The 16673-nt window shown below is 36.0% G+C and overlaps 1 protein-coding gene across 1 annotated transcript in view; it reads left to right on the top strand.

Moving 5' to 3' along the window:
- LOC149835256 (CHD3-type chromatin-remodeling factor PICKLE-like) overlaps positions 1 to 16673 on the top strand; it is a 94121-nt gene that overhangs the window by 32585 nt on the left and 44863 nt on the right. The window contains exons 11-26 of the mRNA XM_090011772.1: positions 441 to 491; positions 599 to 698; positions 1753 to 1895; positions 1976 to 2079; positions 2408 to 2546; positions 2691 to 2860; positions 2966 to 3032; positions 3130 to 3252; positions 6251 to 6360; positions 6451 to 6532; positions 7143 to 7346; positions 11036 to 11186; positions 11346 to 11448; positions 11540 to 11614; positions 16275 to 16336; positions 16438 to 16514. Coding sequence (XP_089867898.1) covers positions 441 to 491; positions 599 to 698; positions 1753 to 1895; positions 1976 to 2079; positions 2408 to 2546; positions 2691 to 2860; positions 2966 to 3032; positions 3130 to 3252; positions 6251 to 6360; positions 6451 to 6532; positions 7143 to 7346; positions 11036 to 11186; positions 11346 to 11448; positions 11540 to 11614; positions 16275 to 16336; positions 16438 to 16514 — 1761 coding nt within the window. The remainder of the gene's footprint in view (positions 1 to 440; positions 492 to 598; positions 699 to 1752; positions 1896 to 1975; positions 2080 to 2407; positions 2547 to 2690; positions 2861 to 2965; positions 3033 to 3129; positions 3253 to 6250; positions 6361 to 6450; positions 6533 to 7142; positions 7347 to 11035; positions 11187 to 11345; positions 11449 to 11539; positions 11615 to 16274; positions 16337 to 16437; positions 16515 to 16673) is intronic.

Raw genomic sequence — 16673 nt, 5'->3', positions numbered from 1 at the left:
GTTGGGGAATAAAAAAATTGCAGGCTAAAACATCCATCACAGCATTTGGTTGATGAGCTCTCTTGTAGTGCCATTTAAGGGCTGAAATTCTAAAGAAATTAAAATGAGTATTTTCACACATTTTGAAAGCCTCAAAAACTGGGCCCCTCTGTCTCTACTTCTGCCATGCATACTCTTACGGGTATCGTGTTTGTGATGATATTCTCTACTTCTCTCTGCAAGTTTTGGTTGGTGGCTTTTCATTTGTTCTGATGTCATAATGCCTACACAATGTGGTATTAAGAATTTGCCTTGGTTTCACACAAACAATTGAATGTAATTGTCATGACATGCTTAACAATCCAAAGTTTTTGTATGAACAAAACAATTTAGTTTCTTTCTAGATTAAGATTCTTATCTTCATTTAAACTTATTCAAGGTTTTTTTTCCCTCCCCTCCAGAATAACTTGGATGAGCTATTTATGCTAATGCACTTTCTTGATGCTGGGAAGGTTCGTCTTTTGAGCTTGAATTGTTTGAGGATTGATGAACTCCTTTTACTTGTGGTCTTTGTAGCTTTGCTATGTTTTTTTGTTCATTTTTCTTTATTATGGTCTAGTTTGCAAGTTTAGAGGAGTTCCAGGGGGAGTTCAAGGACATTAATCAAGAGGAACAAGTTGCTAGGCTTCATAAAATGCTCGCACCTCATCTACTTCGAAGTAAAGACTCTTGTTGATGGCTGTTTTATGCTCTGCCATTTTCATTTCCTTCACTATCTATATTTATCTAAAAGTTGGTTTGCACTTTCTTCTATCTGTACGTACATTAACTTGGTATCATGTGGTAAGTGCATTGCCTGCAATAAAAATTTCCCTGGGATTATCAATTTTAAATCACTGATTTTGATCAGTTTATCTGATTTCTAGAGCTTTTATTATCACTGATCTGGCCTTCTCCCTTTCTGAATGTCAGGTGTCTTCCTGTTGCTTTTTGATTTTCATAAGTAGATCTATTGGAATATCTTATTTTCTTCCAGATAGCAATCTGCCTTCCTATTATGTATAAATTAAATCAATTGGCTTTTAATGTTTTTTCCTCTCTTGTTGGTTGAACACCTTATCCAGTTATGTGTACTGATAAATTGGGATGGGAAACTTGTTAGCACTCTAATGAGATTATCTTAGAGTGATTTTTAGGAAAGAAAATGAATGGAGAAGAGAAGAAAAATAGAACCTGAACTTAAATCGACCCTAAATTTCACCCATTTGGTCAAACTTTCAACATGAATAGGATGGAAATAATTTTCTTACACCACCACCCTGCAACCCTAAATCATTCCCAACTCGGTCAGTAGGTCCACATGCCTCTCTCTCTCTCTCCATACACACACACACACACACGGTTGTGTCGCCATATCCCGTTTTTTACAAACTGCCATGTCATAGCAAGTGTATCTGCATTGTGTCCCATTCCATATTGGTATCCGGGTGATCTTGTATTGGTCATGGCAGTTTGTAAAGAAATTCTTTTTATTTGTTAGTAAAAGAAAGTTGGTGTTTTATGCGAAAAAAGCCTATTTGTTATGCTAAGTTGATCTATGGGCAGTGTGCTTTATGATATGAATGAATTTTTTCTTTGCAAATACCAATTTGTAGGTTTCTCTTCGAGCATTATTGTGTTGTTGCTTTTATTAGTATCTTCTGTTTGTTTCTAACTAGGTTCTTGTGGTATAATGCTACTATGTGGTTTCTGAATGGTTTCATATATCTATAGGAGTCAAGACGGATGTCATGAAGGACCTCCCCCCAAAGAAGGAGCTGATTTTGCGTGTTGAGTTAAGTGCCATTCAGAAAGAATACTACAAAGCCATTCTCACACGTAACTATCAGGTCTTAACTCGAAAAGGAGGTCCTCAGGTAAGAACTTCAACTAATGGCCACAAAATACTTTTCCCCCCTATTTCATTTCATGACTGGGAAGAGCTAATGACTTTCAGATTTCCCTTATAAATGTGGTGATGGAGTTACGGAAAGTATGTTGCCATGCTTACATGATAGAAGGAATGGAGACTGACACAAAGGATGAGAGTGAAACTTACAGGTAATTGCAAACAAACATCTTGATTTCATTTTTCCTTCTTTTCTTTTTAATTAACCTGCTATTTTCTTACATTCTGTCATCGATCTTGAGCTCCATTGCTAGAGTTTACATAGTTGTTAAGATGGTTGTGGAGGCGTAACTATGTTTCTGGAGCCAAGAGGCAATTTTTGCTTTTTTCAGTAGCTATGATGATGATCATAGATAGTGAAGTCGTAGTTTGTTTGTTTCCAGATTCTTTACATCTTTTAGGCTGATCCAGTGCCTCAACACTGTAACACTGTATCAAATTTGTCAGTCATTGATTAAAAATCCATTTATTTATTGGCAGAAAACTGCGGGATTCTTCTGGTAAATTGCAGTTGTTAGATAAAATGATGGTAAAGCTCAAAGAGCAAGGCCACAGAGTCCTCATTTACTCACAGTTCAGACACATGCTAGACATACTGGAAGATTACTTGAATTACAAGGTATTTGAAGGAATCTCTATTTTTAATGGTTGATCTTGGTGAATCTGTATAGAGAATCCTTACTGTCTCTGTTAATGGGTATGATGTAATTATGCTTATGTTGATAACTTGTTGTAATACTTTCCTTTCCTTCTTATTTACAAGAATTGGATCTATGAACGAATTGATGGGATGATTAGTGGAGTGGAGCGACAGATTCGCATAGATCGTTTTAATGCCAAGAATTCGACAAGATTCTGCTTTTTGCTTTCCACAAGAGCTGGTGGGCTTGGCATAAATCTTGCAACTGCAGATACTGTAATAATATATGACAGGTAGCCTTTATTCTGGTAAGATGCATTCTTGATAATGATTTCATGTTCTACTTTCAATCAAGATCTGCTTACACATTTTGGTTTCTTTTGTTGGATATCCCTTAGTGATTGGAATCCACATGCCGATCTTCAGGCAATGGCTAGGGCTCATCGACTCGGGCAAACTAATAAGGTTGGAGTCCATGTGATGACTGGTCAATGTTATTTGTTTGACGGACTTCTTTTGCTGGCCTAAACTTGGTTCAAACTTTTCATACCATGTACTGCAGGTGATGATTTATAGGCTCGTTACTAGAGGGACCATTGAAGAGCGGATGATGCAGTTGACTAAGAAAAAAATGGTTTTAGAACATCTGGTTGTGGGACGACTAAAGAATCAAATGATAAACCAGGTACTTGTAATCTTGTATCAATCTAACTTCACGTGTATGGTCTGGATCTTTGGGAAAATGTTGATATAACAAACTTTTTTATGAGCATCACTTAGGATTATCTATTTCATTTCTACAGTTCTTTTTCATTATTTCATCTTGCTTCTTATGATGGTTGAAATTTGGAGTTGGCTTGTGTATCCACACTAAGGTTCTGTCAACATGGATACCGAAAGCTACGAAGCTTTAGCTCCATGCGAAGTTTAAAAAATGTTCCTGATGGCATTTAAGTTGAATTAGTTGTTATGATCATCTATAATGTTACAGAAGCTTCTTGAGGTCTTCTTGTACCTGGTGACAGAATCTATAGAAAAAGCTTTTGATGCATTTATCTCAAGGTAAAAGGGGAAAATGCTGGGTAGTTCTTCATATCAATGGTACTGCACGAGTGATGGCTCTTTCTGCATTTTGTTTGATATCTCACTTTCTTTTATTTGTTTTCCTCTTCTATACCATTGTCAGTAGACACCATCATCTTTAGTTGGTTTCATCGTAGACTTGATACTTAAAAGTTTTTTTCGATAGGTTTTTGATAGCTAAAAGTTGTTGCATCATGATTCTGGATCATTTCTTGTGTCATTGAGGGACTATTTTTTGGTTCTGTGATGCCCTACATCAGGATCCTCTCCACACACCTTCTACCATTGTTTTCTTTCTATTTTCCTCTTTTGACAGTTTAAAAGAAATCAAGTTTTCCTATACTCTCTGCTGTTAAGAGTCTGGGCTAAAGTTGTTTGATTGACTGCTACAGTTAAATGGTTACTTTCTTTTCTATTCTGGTGTTCATTAGTTAAGTCATCAAACATTCAAGTTGTTTAAAAACTTGAACCTTTTTATTCTTCCTGTTATATTAACCTCTAAATTAAATATGATAATTGTCTGGGTATGGAACCTCTAACTTGAGTGTGATAATTGTCTGTGTAATGTGCATGGTGGGGTTTGGAAAAAGCAGCTGCTAACGTGGCTGCAGAATTCAGAATCTATTGGTGTGTGTTTATCTTCTTAGCGTGGCATTTGAAGTGTGGGACAAACCCAGCCTGGGGCAAAACGGTCCCCGGTGAGTGCTTGTCCCGCATTTGCAAGCCACCAGGGCAGGGATAAATGCCCCCCTTGGGGCCATTCTGTCCCAAAAATTAGGGACACCATAGTTGGACCCTTGGGGTCCTACTCTAGTTTCCATGACGTGGGTGTCGTGGCATGCAAACATGCCCTACTTTTTTGTCCCAAAAATCAGGGACACCAGAGTCGGATCCCTGGGTTCCGACTCTAGTGTCCAGGACGTGGGCATCCTGACATGCAAACGTGCCCTAATCAATATCCTAAGTTCCTAGCTGCCTGTTTCTCATTCCTCCAATTAGTCCTTTCTGTTTTTAAATGTGTTCAGAATCTTCAGATATCCATGTTCTTAAAGGGGAAATAAATGGGCAAAGCAGTTCTGCAGCGACTTTTACTAGGAAAGATGAATATCAAGCATGGCATATCTAAATATACTGCCCAAAATTCTGCTAGTTGGGCTACAATTTCTGGGATCATTCTTCTTGAGTAAGTTGGACAAGGCTTTAAGCTAGGAAACCCAGTAACCGTGAACTTGACTTCAGATTTATAAATAATTTCACAAGCCTAATGACATTCATGGAGGCTTCCATGACGCTGCTTGTATATATGGGAATTCACTTGTTAGGAAGAGGATATCCAGTTAGAAGGATGGAGAAATGGGAAAATATATTAGTTAAAAGAGGTCGGGGTAGGCCTAGGAAGACATGGATGGAGGTGATAGGAAAGGATATGAATGCTTTGAACCTCACCGAGGACATGGCATTGGATAGAAATGAATGGAGGAGAAGGATTCATGTGGAAGACCCAGAATGATTTTCTTTGTTGGTTCATATCGCCGACCCCAATTGTTTTGGGATGAAGGCGTAGTTGTTGTTGTATATAATGTATAAAATAAAAATAAATACATGGTTAAGCAGCAATGAAATTGTTGACAATATCTTGAGAATTTGGTACTAGAGGGATGAGCATAGGGGCGTAGCTAGGATTCATGTGAGGGGGGGGCAAACAGGGGTGTAGCAAAAAAAAAATTTATTTGTGCGATAGTAGGGGGTTCGGGGGCAGCGCCCCCGATTTTTTTTTTTAGATAAAATAAAAAATGGCTATAATTATTAATAAAAATCTATTTCATATGGACAAATCAAACTATTTGCTGCAGTCAGGGCTGGGCTAGGACTGGGATGGGCTACAAAAATGGATAAAAATCTATTTCATATGGAATCAGGGCTGGGCTAGGACTGGGCTTTAAAAAAAAAAAATTTTAAACTGTTTCGGGAGGTAGGACTGGGCTACAGCCCATTTCTGCCCCCCCCTAGCTACGCCCCTGGATGAGCATAATGCTTCTGAGCCTATATAAGGATATACAATGTTAAATCCTCATAAAACTAAATGGTATAAGGATAAAACATGTAGCACAGAAGATTATATAATTTTAAATCCCATCAAACTAATGGTAATATCTATAAGAGCGTCAACAAAGATTGTCTTCACTGGAGCTTGAGGTGTATTATGCATTTTAGTTCACCATGTTCAGTTTATTATTTTTAATGTTTTGGTCTGTGTGTGACTGTGTTATTGTTGTTAACTTGTGTATGTACGTGCATCTGTGTGTTTGTGTGTGGTGCCTGCATCTCTCTGTGTATGTGTGTGCGTGCGTCATGGATTCAGGCATGTACATGTATGCATGTGTATGCCATTATATGTTTGTGGATGTGCCTGACTTCATGCTCATATATCAACACATTTGTTGTTTGTACACGAATGCAGACATGTGTTTCCCTCTCTGCATAGTGCATACATGGCGTTTGCGTGTATGTGTTGGAATTGAGGAGTGGGGTTGTCTTGTGTGACATTTTGTTGTCAGGTTTACAATCTAATGCTATATATCTTTTTGTTTCATCTTTAGGAAGAGTTGGATGACATCATACGATATGGATCAAAAGAGTTGTTTGCTGATGAAAATGATGAAGGTGGAAAGTCACGCCAGATACATTATGATGATGCTGCAATTGATAAGTATAGTTCGCTCCCTATTTTACTTTTGTTAATTCATTACGGTTGAGGTTCATCTGTTTTTCCTTTTCTTGCTGGAAATCATCGTTGAAGGTTGCTTGACCGTGAGCAAGTTGGTGGCGAAGAGGCTTCTGTTACTGAAGATGAAGATGATGAATTTTTGAAAGCTTTCAAGGTACTTGCATCCTTTTGCGGTTATTCTACCATTATATCGTCATTTGTTTGAAACACTATTGTCCTTTTGAATATTGAGATAAATGCATTATTTGGTCAGCTTTTTTAGAAATGTCTTTGTGTAATCATGACTACCTTAAATATTTGGAAAGGTGGTATACATTATTGGAGCGTTAATTGTATTGAGGCAGATGCTACTATGGTAACTTTTCCTATGTGATTGTTCATCAATGTCAATCTTATTACTATTTTTGCACATTCCTATTTGTCTTATTTCAGTAAATCAGCAGCAAACAATCAACATATTGCTAGAGACAGATTTTAGATTTGCAATGACAGTTACCTTCATGGCTTCCCATACATCTCCAACTGTGGTTTTCTTTTTTACACAGACATTGTTTCATGGAGATTCATCCTCTTTTTTTTTTCTTTCATACATCTGCACATTTTTGCAGGGAGTTACTGTGTTGTAGGTATATAGGCCTTTTTTTTCTAGTTTTTTGGATCCCTCCAATATTCACAGGGAGCTACACAGAACTTATCATTTATATTTTTTGAGTGCTATTTTGTTGTACAATTGTTACTCTCTTATGGCATGAAAATTTGTGTAGGTTGCAAATTTCGAATACATAGATGAAGTGGCAGCTGCTGCAGCCAAGGAAGAAGAAGCAAGGAAACAGGCTGATGCAAATAGGTCTGCAATTGGCAATTCTGATAGAGCAAGTTACTGGGAAGAGTTGCTGAAGGACAGATACGATGTGCATCAAGTTGAAGAATTCACTGCTTTGGGAAAGGGGAAGCGAAGTCGAAAGCAGGTATATTCAGCCTCACATTTCATCATCTGCACCACTGGATACAATAATTGGGCTGCATCATTATATTTCTATGTAGAGAATGTCTTTGAATGCTTCATCATCTCAATGTTTAAACTTTATTTGGAGGTATAGCTTGTGTACAAATGTTTTTTCAACTGTTGTGCTATGCAAAATATCATCAGTAAGTTTTCTACAGTAATCCAAATCTTGGTTTGGGCGGTTGATTTTTAAAGCAAATCTTCAAAGCATGAAGGTTGAAGGAAGTAGGAAAAGCCAAAATCTGTTGAAAACTTGAAGGGTGTAGTAGGAGGAGATATGAAAGACTGTAGGGGTGATTGTGGTTGTAGCTCTAGGTAGGAAGTAACGGAGAAGATTGCTAAGACCACCCCATGTAGTATAGTCACAATTATCGGTCTTGGCTATATCTTGGTATCACAATAATATATGTTTAGTTCTTAAATCTTGGCAAAAATTTGGCACTTAAAAAGTTTAGAAAATATAAAAGTAGCAAAAATAAGTAAGAAAGTAGCACAGTTAGCTAATAATACACATATAATAAAAGAAATATGTAAAAAATATAAAAGAAAGTTGAAAAACATACTTAAGATATGAAAAAGAAGTAAAAAAATAAAAGTAATCAATAATATTGTAATATTATCATTCAGTATACATAGATTTCTGATATTTTTCCTTTAGTATTTTTTTATGAATTTACAGCGATATTTTCAAAAAATCGTCTATAGCTGTGGCTATGAGTTGGAACAAGGCTTGATGATGATGATGATGTTCTTCATCACAGCATGCAACTGGTTCTAATTTCACTGTCTTTCACACCAGTGCCTATTCGTTGTCTACATTCAATGCCTCTTTGAGAAATCACCTCTCTCTCTCTCTCTCTTCATATTTGTACTAAATATTCCACTTCTGCCCATATCTTTATTGGGTTGTGCACTAAAAATGATTGTTAAGATACTAGTAGAATGCCAAAGATCCTCTGTACGTCTTCTCCAAATCAGCAAACTTTCATTTTGGTGGAAGAATCAAGAGTTTGGAATTGCAATGCTGGTTGTGCCACTGAGATGCTCACTGGCTGTGTACCATGTGGTGCCATCAACTTGGTGGCAACATGATTCACTCAGAAATGATAATGAAGAAAGCCAAGTGCATTTTTTTCAGGAAAATGGAAACAAAGAAATGGAACCTCAAAATGGATCAAATCCTTGTTGGCCATGTTAGTTGGTCATTATCTGAGATGGACATGCTAGAAGGCTAGTGCTCTTTCCATATCTGTGAAAACTGGTCAGTCCCAAACATGTCTGAGGCTATGTAACATGGACTCTTCTAACAGGGCACCACATGTGGGTGCGACACTTGGACACACCTTCCTTTGTGTCAGGTGAAGTCAACCACGCTAAGGTCCATTTCTATCCAAAAGTAGATTCAGTTAACCCTAACCAAGTTCAGTTTTATGTATATTATATATATAAATACATAAATGTACACACATACACGTAGTGTTAACTTAAAACTGTTAAAAATTATATATATACCCTCCCTTTACCTCCGTACCCAAGTTTTTTTAAGGTGCCACATCCGCACCCATATCCGCACCAGCACCTATGTGACATAGGTCTGGGGATTCTTGTTAGCTGCTTATGACACTAAGAACTGAATTCGGTAGTGTTTTTCTATCATATCTTGCAAGTGAGATCCATGCCATTTGTGTTGATAAATTAGTGAAGCATTTAATACAGTTAGTATCTGTTAAGGGGTCATTGAAGTATTCTTTATCAATATGATTGAATGTATTTGTTATCCACAATATAGGATAAATGGTGGGTTTTGACTAAACTTACTAGTTCCAATATTTATCAAAGTACAAAATTTCAGATGGCTACTTGTTGCTATCAGAAGATGCAGCTCCATCACAGTTTATTTTCTTTTCGCTTCGTATATGAAAATGATTACCTAACTACAGTATCAGGGTTGGAGAAAAAATTGTGAGGATTCCTTACCATCTACAAATAAAGTTACCCCAATCCTTTTGTTAATACCCTGGTTGACACTGCACATGGCAGAAGCAAGATGGTCTTCGTTCTATGGAATGCTAATAATTTTCATGTCATTCATTTTGAGAATCATTTGTTAAAGCATTGTAACCAGAGGGTAACCTTCGGATGTTTACTATGTAGAATATACAAATAGTTTAAAATATGCTTTTCTTTTTGTTTCTGAGATAAGGTATTATAATCTTTTCTCTTGATATTATAATGTGTCTGTCTTTGGAGAGAGAGAGAGAAAGAGTATTGTAATCTTTTTCTTGATATTATAATGTTACTATGCCTTTGGGGGAGGGAGGGTAAGTACTTTTCTACTTTTCCTGTTTTAAGCAATTTTCTCTATACTGCAGTCACAAATCTCATTCTCAGGATATTCTCGTCAAACACGAGTGTTTCTTGGGAAAATTTTGGGGAAATCTCGGCAAGCACACAGATATATATATATATATATTATATATATATATAATCATAGTCACAGATATCGGCTATATTTTCAAAATATCACGATATTATAAATTATTGTTACCGTTTTTATTTATTTTCTACATCTTGAATGCGTTTTTTACTTATTTTTTATTATATATGTATTTTATTATCTAAACATTATATTTTCCTACTTTTTTTTGTTATTTATATATATATATATATTTGTTTTTAAGCCACAAGATTTTCCCGAGATTTATCACCAAACCTATAATATCGCGAGAAATAGCTGATGCCGATATTTGTGACTATGATATATATATATATATATATATATATATATATATAGAGAGAGAGAGAGAGAGAGAGAGAGAGAGAGAGAGAGAGAGAGAGAGAGAGAGAGAGAGAGAGCAATGGGTGGAATTTGTGAAATGCATATACAATGTATATTATACATAATATCTATATTGCACTAAATGTGACTAGTGAATAGTCCCACATCGAAGGGAGTGGCAGAGGGAGGGCCTTCCAGTAGGCTATAAAAGGAGAGAGAGGGCAATGGGTGGAATTTGTGAAATGCATATACAATGTATATTATACGTAATATCTATATTGCACTAAATGAGACTAGTGAATAGTCCCACATCGAAGGGAGTGGCAGAGGGAGGGCCCTCCTGTAGGTTATAAAAGGAAGGTGCCTCCCTCACATCACATAATTGCCCTGCCCATAATGTGTGGTCAGGCATCTATCAGCATTGAATGCTTTCCTTTTATGAAAAGACGGGCAGGCATCAAATTCTTGCCATATAAAAAAGTAGTGGCACACATTTGGAGTGTTAAATGTTTGCCATATAACAAATCAGGCAACAATGCGTATTTCTCCCTTTTTTTCTGAAAAGAATCACGATTAAATCGTGAGATATTCAATCTAAGTGATCTATTGCATTGTTATCGTTAAAATCTTGTTTACTGAAACTATCAAATTTTTTCATGATTAATTCAATATATCGCCACTATTTGTTACTATGCTCTATATAGATTTCCACTATTTAATCTGTCAGAATGTTGTACCAATTAATATTTCATAAGATTCAATATTAAGGTGTTTCCAAATGTATTCTTGCTGTTATGTTTACTTTGTTCATTAAGATACATTTTTTCTGTGTTTGTTCAATAATTCGAAAACTCTTCTTTTGGTTAATTCAGATGGTATTTGCTGAAGATGATGATCTTGCTGGTTTAGAAGATGTTAGTTCAGATGCTGAGGAAGAAGAAGCAGAATGGATTGATAGTGAGGTGTTTTCATCTGGAAGTGCACCAGCCAGAAAGATACATGGATCAAGGAAGAAACATCGTGGTACATTTTTTTCTATTCCATTCAGAACCCTCATGTTCATCATTTCACCACTTTCATCATGAGGACTTCTCACCTACTTGGGGTTGTCTCTCTTTAGGAGTCTGCCACATGCAAATAACTATCTAAAACAACACTCATGACATTGATCAAACTTTTCAGTGGACGTGGATTCTCTTCCTCTTATGGATGGCGAAGGAAAATCTTTTAGAGTTCTTGGATTCAACCGGTTACAACGGGCTGCGTTTGTTCAAATATTAATGAGGTTCTTAAATGTTATGTTGTCAAACCTGCTTGTGTGGAAGTTTAATAAGTCTCTGCATCTAGCTAATTCAGTTTTTTTTATATTTTTTCAGGTTTGGGCTTGGAGATTATGATTGGCGTGAGTTTGTCCCAAGGATGAAGAATAAATCTTTGGAGGAGATTAAAGAGTGAGCAAAATAGTTTGTTTTTGAGCATTTATTCATAATTGTCACTTGTTAAACTGTTACAAGACATTTTGTTGTCAAAGTGCCAAATTTCCAGGGAATGGTATGTTTTGTTTGATTGCAACTTAAACAATCAGATAGCTGAAAACTAGGGATGCACACGAGCCGGGTTCGAGCCGAGTGTGGGCTGGCTTGGATCGGTTCGAGAAAAAATTACCTTTTGCCTAGGATCGGCTCGAGCAAAGCTTGTCTCAGCTCGAGCTGAATACCTTTAATTTTTTTTTATGTTTTTGAAAATCGTGTCAAAATCCTTTTTGAAAGAAGGGAAGACAATGTGATTTGAACTCACGCCACTTCCAGGAAAGGCCAACAACCTACCCATTAAGGTAGGACCTTTCTTTATAACTATATTATGAACAAAATAATACATATATAAAGTCTAATTTCTTTATATACCTGTGTGATCTGGCTTACCGATCTTAATCAGGCTTACCGAGCTTATCCAAGCTGGACTGGCTGTTCAAGCTCGGCTCATTTATTTTTTCAAACGAGTATGCGCCGAGCTTAAACGGGTTGAGCCCGAGCTAGCTCGGCTAGTTGTGCATCCCTACTGAAAACTTTCAGTTGCATTATAGATAATGCCTAAAAAATTCTAGCATAATTATTACCATTAAAACATCATTTTCTAAGTATTTGATGTCTACAGGAGATGGAAGGGCTTTATGAAAAAAATGTCTCTCATTAACTGGCAAAGCCATGGGAATGCTATGGCAAAGAAGAAATCATACTCAATGTTAAAGAGTCTGTTTTCTTTCATCTTTTGCATTCCAATTGATGCCAAGATATCAATCTTCTTATTTATGAATAACTTTCAATATTTCTTGCTACCTTTAATAATATTTTCTAAATTTAATTTATTCCAGTAATAACAAAATGTTGTTGCAATATTTTCCTACGATTTCTTATAATTGGACAACGGAAAGTTATGTTTAGTTCCTTTGTTCTGCTTAGTTTTTCTCTCTAAAAATTTCACCAAAATTTTCTTTTTGTTCTGGTTAGCTTTTCTCACTAAAATCACCTAACTTTTTTTTTGATGGATGAACCTTTCCCAGAATTCATGAGGTATTTCCTTGTCTAGACATTCTTGAGAATGATAGTCGCAACACTTGATCATTATTCCTCACGTTTATTTAAATCTTACATGATATTGGTCTTCTTTGACTACATGTTCATCTATGTTCAAGCAATTTTTATCTGTTTCTCAAGCCTTTTCCTTCTTTTCTGCAGAGTGTATATCATTTCCTCCCCTTTAATTAACCATCATCAAACCATTTTGTCCACTCGAGTTCTTTTTAACGTATCCATTTTACTTTTTATTAGCTACCATGACTGTCTTGCTGTTCATTTTCTATAAATCTTTTGAAGAAGGAAAAGAAGCAAAACATAATGGAGAAATTCCTTGTTTAGTTTATACTGGAGAAAAAAAATGCTTCTAACTTCCAGTAATATATTCATACTAAAAGGAGATGAAAATAAATTAAGGCATTTTTTTGCTGCTAAAAATAAGTCATAGCCTCTGTTTTGGGAAAATATGAAGGGAAGAAGGAAGCAGAAAAGACAAGTATGCCGGATTTGATCCCTTTTTTCCCCACATAAGTCATGCAAAGTGAGGCCTTTTATTTACTGATATCAAACATATTCAGGATTTTCTTGGCAAGAGGTAATCTTGTGTTATTTTAAAAAATTTGTTTTCTTTTGAAAATATCTGTGTATTTAAGTTTTATGGATATGCAAAAATATGTAAAAATTGAATGAAAAGCATTATAAACATTAAAATATATAAAATGTGTTATTATCACGTTAATAACACAATAATATCATAAAAAACCTTGGTATTTTTGAAATATGCAATATTTTGAAATATCATGTTTTTTCCAGATTATATTGGGTTTGAAAAATATTGCGAATGTTTCCAAAATATCGTCCATAGTAACATACCATACAATATAGTTCCTTACACGAATGAAAAATAGTTCCATACATAGAAAGTCACAGAACACATTGCTGACACTCTTTTGCAAGTTGGTCTTCATGTTGGAACATGAATGACACCCCTTTTGATGGAGAACCACCATTAATTTCAAAATGCTAGTGAATTTAGGTGTGGTGTAATTGGTGAAAAGGAACTCATATTGCACATATGATCTATAGTAGGGACCAGAGGCTGGTAGAGGAGAGACATGAGTACTTTGTTGGGCGTAGAATGGCTTGGAATAGGAAATAACTGATGGGAGAGCCTTGTTGAGATTCGGTTCATGATATTCCATTTTTCTTTGAAGTTATCAAACATGTATTACTAGCAGTATTCTTTTCGTTGTTTGGAGTATCTGTTGTTGCTTGATAGGCATGGTTACTCTTCAAATCACACCTTCCCACTAGATCCTAACATTGTTGTGCCTACTCTCCCCACTTCTTATCAATATTCATGTTTCTACCTCTTCTCTGATGCTTATTGTCCTTTTCCCTTACCTTGTGAAGGTTTGATTTAACATGACTGTTAACCCAGAGGAGAACATTTTTTTTTTCAAAATTGATTCATGAGAGGTGATGGGTCTCCTTTTTTTTATCTTCTCTTTGAGCGTGATTGTGGACTTGATGTTTTTATAGTCATTATCAAGTCACTGAAGTAGATAAAGCACCTTTTTCTTGTTCATTTCTTCCGTGTTGCAAAATATGAACATTTGACTCGACCATAGTTACTAAGATCGTCTCACAACTTTCTAAGCTCATTATCATTAGGGATCTTTCTCACTGCTTATACATCCTAATTTTGTCTATACTCTATAACCCTTCCTGATCACATTCTTTTTCCAGAGTTTGCATGATTGCATCTGCTATGATGCCCCACAACTCTTTGGTAGTCTAAAGGTTCATGAAAGTTTCATCAAACCACTAGGTCCATCCATGACCAAGTAATTTGGAGTGTGATCAGTCTGAGTTTCTACCTGGGTTCAAACTAGATCTGACTGATATTGTAAAATTCTGGTGGTAGATCTTCAACTATGGGTTGGATTAAAAAATATGGTTGGGGCCCTTACCAGTTTTGCAGTTTCCATGTTAAACCTAACATATTTTACCCATTTTCAGTGGCTGTAGTAGCGTAAGGTTACAAATCACAATTGGGCCTGGGATTCTTTTCCTAATGAATGCGGATTCCTTGCTAGGGAGCTGGGCTGAAGGGATTTCAAAGACAGCACAAATTGAGGGAAACGAAAATTGGCAAAATACCAGCTGAAAGCCTAGAGAAAGATTGGATGGGCCCCCAACCATTAGCACATTCTATGATTTGGTTGATTACTCATCATAAACAACAAAATACAAGTGCAACACTCTTCTTCTGATCGAGAACAGGTCAATAGATAGTCTAGATATTAGCAGATGCAACCATGTCAATGGAATTTGCTTGTGTCTGTACATGAGTGTGCACAATGCGCCTGCATCTTGTTTTTGTCTCTGCATGCATGCATAAAGAGAATAAGTAGAAAGGAAGAAAGGGGAGGGATGCATTTGATGTGACTCATAATCTTTCTCTCATTTGAGGAGTAACACATTTGGATCTTATCATATGACATCAAACCCTATGATAGGATATTTGGGTGCTGCAAAAGCATCCCAAATTACAAGTGGCATAAAAAGGAAGTTTGATTCAAATATCCTTTTTTATTTTTCCTTTTTTGGTAATTCTGTCATTGGGTTGGTAGTCGATAAACTTATAAAGTCTGAATCAAGTAATTTTAGTCTCTTCGTGCTATTTCTTTTGTGTGGTTTGGTTATTGCTTGGCTTCTCTTGATACCTCTTCCGACTTATTCTATCATATCTTACACCTCTTAAACTAAATTCCATCATATCATACCAAAATTTTACATGAACAACTAGCACTTTATGCACATTAAACAAATGTAAAAGGTGATTCCATCAGTAGTCAATCTTAAGAATGACTATTCTTTCTGGTGAATGCCTTTCTTGTTATTATACTTCGACTTTTATAACCGTTACACCACCATTTCATCTTCCTCTATAACTATCATTGGGTACTCCCTTTTTGTTTTCTCTATTTGTGCATATCATCAATGGGTTTCTGCTTCAAGGACCCTCAAAATCTTGACTCCCAGAAAGTTTTTAAGCTATGGTCATTTTTTTTCCATTGCTAGGAAAAGCTCATATCTCCGTGAACCCTATATTTGGTAGATTTTTTTCCTTACTAGTTAAGCAGTACCTACCAGATTCCTCTTTAATGTTGGCACATTTTAATAGAGGGCGTGTATAGGGAACTGGGACATAATATAAATGTCATAATTTGTCTAATTGCACATATGTACGCAGAAATTACAAGAATCCATACATAAATGGTTTTGATATTTTCTCAATATCACCAGATGCTGTGAAGTCCAGTAGCCAAAGGCATTTCTATTTTCTGGGCTGTCGTTCAGGTGTACGACTAACTCCTGGGGTGACATGGAGTCAAATGCTAGAGACTTTGTTTATGATCGACACTTTCTTGTTTCTAGTTATACCCATTTGCAGTTATAGTCAACGAGATGTTCTTAAACACTTTCTGCATATTCTTGCAAGAATGTCATTCAGTTTGTACTTGTATTGTAGATACGGAAAGCTTTTTCTTACTCACATCTCTGAAGAGATGACAGACTCACCATATTTTTCAGGTGAAATTGTTTTGATGCTATTATTTGCAATTCTATTGCCTTATTCAGATCATGTAATCAGTGGAACACTTACCATTTCTTCTGCATGGTTGTTACATTAGATGGTGTTCCAAAAGAAGGATTAAGAATCCCAGATGTGCTTGTTAGAATCGCCATTTTACAGTTAATTGGAGATAAGGTACATTGCAGTTTTTCCACGGGCATGTTTCAAAACATTATTTTGTGGTGCTTTGTTATCAGATAGCTGGATTTGCATGATATCTCTTGATGTATCATTTCTTTTTTATCTTGTAAAGAATGGTTTGTAGTATTAGAAGAAATCTAATTTCTTCTTACA

Source organism: Nuphar pumila, chromosome 6 (genome assembly GCF_984573655.1).
Source record: "Nuphar pumila chromosome 6, dmNupPumi1.hap1.1, whole genome shotgun sequence".
Classification (NCBI taxonomy): Eukaryota; Viridiplantae; Streptophyta; class Magnoliopsida; order Nymphaeales; family Nymphaeaceae; genus Nuphar; species Nuphar pumila.
Note: the sequence above shows the minus strand (reverse complement) of the source record. Positions and strands in the feature narration are given on the sequence as shown.